Source organism: Neolamprologus brichardi, chromosome 7 (assembly GCF_056152115.1).
Source record: "Neolamprologus brichardi isolate AB-2024 chromosome 7, ASM5615211v1, whole genome shotgun sequence".
Taxonomy (NCBI): Eukaryota; Metazoa; Chordata; class Actinopteri; order Cichliformes; family Cichlidae; genus Neolamprologus; species Neolamprologus brichardi.
Window position 1 is genome coordinate 65,569 of NC_142110.1, and position 8,518 is coordinate 74,086.

An 8,518-nucleotide genomic window follows, 5' to 3' on the forward strand; every position below is an offset into this window, starting at 1 on the left:
GTTCAACTGATCCCATAGAGAATCAACTGTTCAGTTTTGTGTTTTGCTTTGAGTTTTATTTGCTCTGCTGAGCATCAATCACCGGAGAGCTTTAGAGTCAAAAGTTTTTAAATCTTTAAATTGTATTTCAGATTTGTTAGAAATCCGATGCTTTGCAGATCTCAACCATAAGCATTATCTCAACTACTTGAGATCTAAGTAAGGTCACTGGGAGGGGTAACGCAGTTACACATGACAATGTCTCCCAACTGAATACCAAAATCAGCCTTCTGAGACATAAACACAAATATTCAAATACAGCAGAAGAATTTGAAGAGAGCAGAGAAGAAAATTCCTGAAGGAACGTTCAGTCCTTTAAGTTACAGAAGCAGGCCAAGCTTTTTAAGAACAAACTGCCTCTAACGACTGAGAGAAAAGATTAAATCAAACCTGATTAATGTCCTGATTCCAGAATTATACTCACATACACTACAAGACAGAAGATGTTCTTCCAGAGAGCAGAGAAATTTTTTTTTGTAGGAATGTCGGAATTAACTCCTTGCTTTTATGTTGCTTTTTACTCTACTGTGTACAGTGACCTTGATTGTTTTGAAAGGCACTTTCAAATAAAATGTAGTATTATTATTATAATTATTATTATTGTTCAGTTTTTTAAGTCGCAGAACCAGATAAAACCTTTAAAAACAAACTGTTTCTAACATTTAATGAAAACATGAATTCAAAAACAACTCTACTGCTGAATTTCACTCACACGCACTAAATGGTTGGCTTCGTTGGTCCAGCTGTGAGTCCGTTATCGTGAACTATGGAGCGGCAGATTTGTGCTGAACTAAGCTGCACACAGCTGATGTTAGCCAGGAAAACATTACACACTGCTTCACTTACCTTCACACAGAGATAATCACCTGACACCAGGTTCAGAAAAGAGAAGTGAAACATTAACAAACACCCTCAGAGGTGATTCTGGGAAAGTTCTGGAGCCTATCCCAGCTGTCATAGGGCAAGAGGTGGGGTACACCCTGGACAGGTCGCCAGTCTGTCGCAGGGCTAACACACAGGGACAGAAAACCATTCGCGCTCACATTCACACCTATGGGCAATTTTCATTTTTTATGTATTATGTATTTTATCTATTTATTTTTTGCTGTTTTCTGTTATTCTATTGTTTCTATTGTTTTTAACTTATTTTCTGTACAGCAAGTTGGTCCTGTACTGGGTATTTTAAAGTGCTTTATCAATAAAATTTGATTGGATTGGAATTCTGTAGGCTAAAGAACAAAACAGGACATGCAAAAAAAATGGCTCAAGATTTTTGCACAGTACTGGGATTTAAAGAGATCTGTAAAAATAAATATGAAGCCATAATCTGATGGGGAAACAATGTAATGCATTCTTAAACAAAAGTATTAATAAATAAACAAACACAGCAAACAATAAATGAAGTTGGATCAAACATATCCTCCACATCTGCTTTTGGATCTGTACTATGAGAGTTTGTGTAGATCAGGGGTGTCAAACTCAGTTGCACGGGGGCCAAAACTCATGGCACACTTGAGGTTGCGGGCCAAATAAGATAAACATTTTTTGAACACACTAAAAGAATGTTTTTTAAACATAAATATGAATAAAAACAGACAGGAATATTATTCCAGATTAAATAAACTTAAAAAAAAACTTTAACTTTAAATATCCTGTCAAAATGATGCAAGTTAGAAATATGAACATGCTGCCAAAAACCCCAGAAAAAATAAATGAAAGCATTCACAAGGTTGGAGCCGCATGTAGACGGAGCTGGGCGTTGCTTCAGGAATGGAACTAATAAACTGTGCGGACCATTCAGTGTCATACTTTCCCTTGAGTGTATCATTACACTGCAGCTCCATCTGAATCTGCACAGGTGCAGTTTAGCAAAGTGCGCTGACTTGGTTCAACATTACTTGGCAACAGGGAAAGTGAGGCAGGCTGCACTGGTGCATTTGTGACAGCTTCACTTGAAATGCCTTCACCGCATCATACATGTCCATGAACTGACAGATTTCCTTGCTGAGCTCAAAAACTCTTTTGAGAACTTTTCACAACTCAGCCAGCGGACCTCTATATGATGAGGAATGTTGGCAAACTCTGAATCTATTTCCCACATAAAAGACTGAAATTGACGGTGATTTAAACTTTTAGCTCAGATAAAATTTACGGTCTGCGTTACGGTGATCATTACATGCTCCATTTTTAGGACTTTACCACACAGCCTTTCCTGGTGTGTGATGCAGTGATATGCTGTTAACTCACCGGTACAGTTCTCCTCCTGCATCTTTACTTGCATCCTGCTGACTAGTCCGCTTTTTTCACTGCACAACACCAGCGCTCCATCTGTTGTAAGTCCAACAAGTTTGTCCCAGGGCAGTTTCATGTTGGTTACACTTTGACATACGTTTTAAAAAATGTCTTTTCCTGTCGTTGTCCCGTGCATCAATTTAATGTCCAATATTTCCTCTCCAGGGATGAAGATGGCCAGCTGTGCAGTATCCATCATGTCTGTACTTTCATCCACAGCAAGAGAGTATGCAATAAAGTTTTTGCTTCTTTCACACAACTGTGTTCTTAAATCAGTGGCCATCTCACAAACCTGATCAGCAATCGTATTTCTGCTCAGGCTCACATTTGATAAAATCTGCGTTTTGTCTAGACACAAGACGTCGCACAGCTTCATCCTGCAGCTCTTCAGAGTGGTACCGGGCTGATTTCTGCTCCTCTGCTACAATAAAACTTGCTTTCACAACAGCTTCACTCTGTGATTTTGCTCTGGTGAAAAACGTCTGCTGAAATGTCAGATTCTTCTTTAGCTCTTCTACCTTCTGTAGTTTCTGCTCTGCATTTCGTTTTTTCAGCTTATGTTTTGACTGGTAGTGCCGTCTTAAATTAAATTCCTTAATTACAGCCACATTAGCTCCACAAATAAGATATGGATTTACCAGCAATGTCTGTAAACATATATTCAGTCACCCACTGCCGGTGCTGAAAGGCTCTGCTTTCAAAATCAACTTTTCTCTCCACCATAGTGAGCGGCTAGCTTCGCAATAACAGAAGTTTGACTTGATTGACACGGGAATGTTCCCAGTTAGCCTAGCGTTGGGCAAGGAGGCTGCAGCGCTGCATTATGGGATCTGTAGTTTGTGTGTTATTAGCACCTCATATCGCCGGGCCATGCGTAACAATAATAATAAATCTATATAAAATGATCTCGCGGGCCGGATATAAATGTACCCCGGGCCGGATGTGGCCCGCGGGCCTTGACTTTGACACATGTGGTGTACATGAATAATTTTTTTTAATTCATCTTTTAATTTTAATGATTTTACCTGCACAGTGCATATGAATAAAACTTGGACCAAAGTACTGGCAGCTCTGTAATGTACTTGGTACCAGGTCTGTTTAGGTGGATGATCTGATATCGTCGTGTTGGTGTTGTTCCTAGATCATCATGAAAATGTTGTTCCAGGTTCAACATTGCAAGTGACCAATCACATTGTTGTGACGTTATTCTTTTGTGCGCCAAGCCATTCGTTCATTTATGAAATTCCAATGTTGCAAGGACAATATCAATTCTGCTTACCGTTTATTAAAGGGTTACGGTTAGGGTCAGGGTCCGTTGATCGGCGGACAGAGGCGGTTTCTCGCAGCTTAAGTACAGTTTTTTGTTTAACGCCGTTTTTTTCCGAAGTCGCAAAAGTATGACGTCACAACATTCTGATTGGTCACTTGCAATGTTGATCCTGGAACAACATTTAGTATGATGATCTGGGAACAACACCAACACGACGATATCAGATCGTCCCTGTTTAGGTACCAGCTGTGTACCAGGCTGCCTTTGAGAGCTGTTTGACACGTCGGCCATCTTGCTCCAGAATTTTCTCAGTTTCCACCTGAAAAGTTTGGCTAACTTTGAGCTGTTTATATGCAGTGGACTTCATCATCACACCAAGGGCCAAACCAGGGTCACCACTCAACAGAGTGATGTTGGTCTCTGCAGCAGCCACTGGTTAACTAGAATTAGAATTAGAATAGAATAGAGGCAGAGTTCAGCAGTCTGACAGCTGTGGGGAAGAAGCTGTTCCGGTACCTGGTGGTCTTAGTCCGGAGGCTCCTGTAGCGCCTCCTAGAGGGCAAGAGGGTGAAGAGTCCATGTGATGGGTGACTGGGGTCTTTGATGATTTTCCCAGCCCTTTTCAGACACCGCTTCCTGTAGATGTCTTTTATGGCAGGAAGTGGTGCTCCGGCGATGCGCTGGGCAGTTTTCACGACCCTCTGCAATGCCTTCTGGTCCGAGGCAGAGCAGTTCCCATACCAGACTGTTATACAGTTGGTCAGGATGCTCTCGATGGTGCAGCGATAGAAGTTCACCAGGATGTCTGAGGATGGGTGGTTCTTCCTCAGGGTCCTCAAGAAGAAGAGGCGCTGGTGAGCCTTCTTGACCAGCTTGGAGCAGTTGGTCGTCCAGATGAGATCCTCGGAGATGTGGACTCCCAGGAACTTGAAGCTGCTCACACGCTCCACAGCCGTCCCCTTAATGTGGATGGGTGGATGTGGGTCAGCATTCCTCCTGTAGTCCACGATGAGCTCCTTGGTCTTCTCTGTGTTAAGCAGCAGGTTGTTTCTGTTGCACCACTCAGCCAGACAATCCACCTCCTCCCTGTAGGTGGCCTCATCGTTGTCACTGATGAGGCCAATCACCGTGGTGTCATCTGCAAACTTAATGATGGTGTTGGAACCATCAGCAGGTCTGCAGTCGTGGGTGAAGAGGGAGTAGAGGAAGGGGCTCATCACACAGCCTTGTGGTACACCGGTGTTCATTGTAATTGTAGATGAGCAGCGGTTATCCAGCCGGACATGTTGGGGGCGGTTGGTCAGGAAGTCCAGTAACCATTTGCAGATGAGGGAACTGATGCCCAGGTCTGTCAGTTTCCTGATGAGTTGTGAGGGGTGGATTGTATTGAATGCTGAACTGAAGTCTATAAACAGCATTCTGGCGTATGTGTTGTTGTTGTCCAGGTGTGAGAGGACAGAGTGCAGTGCGATGGAGACTGCATCCTCTGTGCTCCTGTTCTGGCGGCATGCGAATTGGTGGGGGTCCAGGGTGGGGGGGGGACAGGATTTGAAGTGTGCTAGGACCAGCTGCTCTAAGCACTTAGTGATGATGGGGGTGAGTGCTACTGGGCGGTAGTCGTTGAGGCTTGATGGGTTGGAGTTTTTGGGTATCGGGACGATGGAGGTGGATTTGAAGCAGGCCGGTACCACAGCGTGGGCCAAGGACAGGTTGAGTATGTCTGTGGGCACTCCTGCAAGCTCCCCAGAACACGCTCTGAGAACACGCCCGGGGATGCCATCAGGACCTGCAGCCTTGTGGACATTGATCCTGCTCAGCACCGCTCCTACATCAGTGGGGGAGAGAGTCAGAGGTTGGTGGTCTGGCGTCATGTCTGTTTTGGTTGTGGTTGTTGGATTCCCTCGCTCAAAACGAGCATAAAAGTTGTTGAGCTCGTTGAGGAAGGAGACATCAGAGGATGCAGGGGACGGTTTGGTGGCCCTGTAGTCTGTAATGGTCTGGAGTCCTTGCCACATGCGTCGGGGGTTGGAGTTGGAGAAGTGTTCTTCTACCTTCTTTTTGTAATGGTGTTTGGCTTTTTTGATGCCCTTCTTTAGATTAGCCCTGGCTGTACTGTAGGCGTGTGTATCTCCTGACCTAAAGGCAGTGTTGTGGGCCTTCAGGCCAACTACAGTCAGCAAGTCAAACATCAGCCTGTGTGGACAGATGGATGCTTGAAGTCTCCAAACATTTAGATGGAAAAGTTTCAAATTTCTCTTCCTGTCGACAGTTCAGTGAAAAGAAGATTAACTGATCTCCAAAAGGCTCAAAGTCAAAGAGAGGAAACTTTCTTTTCTACATTTTAGCAGGTTACAGAGTTTTATTTGATGGATTTTCAGAAAAGTGGAGAGTGACTTTGGTTTTTAGAAGTTAAAAACAATAACCAGTGTTTGAGTCATTTTTGATGCTCTGAGTTTTATGAGTAAAAGTGAAATCTGCGCAGCAACATTAGTGTTATCTCCTCTAACTTCCTCCAACATACAGCACAACATGACTGATGAAAGAAAACATGCGCACGAGCATCACTTCCTGTTTGCTGAAGGGGATTTTCAGTTGTTCAGAAACTAAGGCTTGTTTTTAGGAGACAGTTTAAATGGGATTGAGGGAATGACGTGTTTGCACTGCAGTTTATATCCAACAACATCAAGCAGTTAAAGAGTTCATGTTACTAATAGCTCACCTCTCTGCAGCAGACACAGGCTGGACTTTAAAATTAATGAAGCGTTGTTTAGAGCGATCACTCTTTAAGGACACACAGCTGGGTTCAGGTTCAGCAAGTCCCCCATAGATCCTGTTATAGAAAGGAAAAGAATAAAGGTCTTTCTCTGACTCTGAGGGCCCATCAGGGTTGGTTACGTGTACAGCCTGAATGATCCACAGCTGGGACAGAACTGCCTTTATTGTTTTTCCTGCTCTCTGAGAAACCGAACTAGCTCCTAGGGTGGGTTTTAAAATATCAATTTCCCAATTCAAATCAATTTTGGTTTGAATAACACGATATCAATTAAATAAATCCTGAAACAGATTTTTAAATATAAATCTATTTTGAGAGTAACGTCAGAATCGCATAAACTTCAACAACCACCAAACAACTAAAACAGCAAAGGGGAGAAGGTCAACTGATTTCACACAAAGATGTAAACACAAAGCAAAAAAAGCAAAAATTCTGCTAAACTACAGAACTCTTAGCTGTGTCTCTAATCCAACCTCTGTAACTTTGCTTCAATTCAGCAGCATCAGGTAATGTTCATATGTTGATTCATGGTTTTCTTCAGTTTTTGATCTACTGCAAAATATATTTTTAAGGTCATCTGCTATAAAAAGTCAGGCCAGAAAAATCAAATTAAATTACATTATTAATGAGTAGAAATATTTCTGTCTGCCACTTTTCACATACATGTAGATAACTTCTGAACTTTAAAACAGCTTCAATGAACTGTTTAAACATTTTAAAACTATTTGTCGTAGCCACACAAAGATCCTGTAAAAACAGGATGTCAGAAAAATCTGCAGTTTTCCTTCTTAAATGAAAAGGCAGATTCAAACACTGATTTATACACATTCATGTTCACTCATGTGATAATTGAGATATAACTCCATGTGTGAAAAAGCTCCATTTTTACTTATACTGATTGTTTTTCCACAGTTTTATGTTTTATTGTTTTTATTCATTAATTTAGGTAATCCCTTCTTTTTAAATCACATATCTCCTCCATCAGTGACAGACATTCAGACACAGCAGTAGATGGTGTTAACGATCAGATCAGCTTCTAGATAATTTTATGGTTTTTCTTCCTCTGCCTGCTTCTTACGTCTTTGTTGCTCTGGACCAGCACTCCCCACATTACATCAAACCATTACAAGTCTAGAAAAGGAGCAGTTGGACAGAAAGACACTGACTAATTGGTAAGTATTTTGGTTTTCCAATATATTAGTAATCATCAGTGTCATTTATACTAATCATGCTGAACTTTAAGGAGCGGGAGGTCTTGGGTTCTCTGCTTAGCCCGGCAGCTTCCATGACCCAGCCATACATAGGTTTAGGAAAATGGATGGATTTTTATATCACAGTTACAGTGTTTTTGGTAACAGTGTGATGATTCAGCCAGATTGTCTAACTTAATTAACCCACACAGCTGTGTCCGGGAACTGATGCTTCGCTGAGCATCAGTTCATGTTACTAACAGCTCACCTCTCTGCAGCAAAGACTTTAAAATCAATGTCTGCATCTTTAGAGCAGTCACTCTGTAAGGACACAGAGCTGGGTGGAGGTCCAGGCTGGTTCCTGTGAATAATGATGGAGCAGTGATGTGAGTGCTGAGCTGTGACATGGAGAAGAGTCATGGACAGTTAGAGATGGTCATCTCACCTCTGAGCTTTGGTCTGGCTCTCATGTTCCCCACACAGAGTGGTTTTAGAGGGAGGGGCTCCCTCCTCTCTGTCCTCACACTCATCCATGCTGCTCAATTCACATCAGCTCACACACACTTTCTACCTTCACCTGCAGAGGAAACACAAATCATTCATGTGCACATCAGCTGAAATCCTCCTTTCCATCATGTGTGCTGTCCAAATATCAGCTGCTTCTTTCCTGCTTCATCTCAGTGTCAGCTGAATGCAGTCAGACAGCAGTGTGAGGCAGAGGAAGCTGCCATCAGCTATTAAGATGGTGCTTCTGTTTTTTTTTCAATGTAAAATGGACCTCAGATTCAACACAAAGATGTATTCAGACATAAAATTTCAATAAGTCAGTATGTGTGTTCCTCTTTTCTCTATGTAGCCTCAGAAATACTCACTCTGTGTTCTGAAATAAAATGACTGAGGTAAGATTAAGAGGTGCTTTCACTAACATGGTTAAAAAATAGGGACACCTGTCAC

General features: G+C 42.3%; 1 protein-coding gene across 4 annotated transcripts in view; it reads right to left on the reverse strand.

Annotated features, from left to right (window-relative positions):
* Positions 1-8,132, reverse strand: part of LOC102780107 (protein NLRC3-like) — a 63,599-nt gene extending 55,467 nt beyond the window's left edge. The window contains exons 1-3 of one of the 4 annotated variants that reach the window (XM_087844312.1): positions 8,010-8,132; positions 7,870-7,925; positions 6,321-6,366 (exon numbers count right to left, since the gene is read on the reverse strand). In XM_087844312.1, coding sequence (XP_087700438.1) covers positions 6,321-6,366; positions 7,870-7,925; positions 8,010-8,098 — 191 coding nt within the window. In that variant the 5' untranslated portion in view covers positions 8,099-8,132. Of the gene's footprint in view, positions 1-6,320; positions 6,432-7,832; positions 7,926-8,009 lie in introns of all 4 variants that reach the window. The other 3 variants (XM_087844313.1, XM_087844311.1, XM_087844314.1) reach the window with 3 other exon arrangements.
* Between the last annotated feature and the right edge of the window lie 386 nt (positions 8,133-8,518).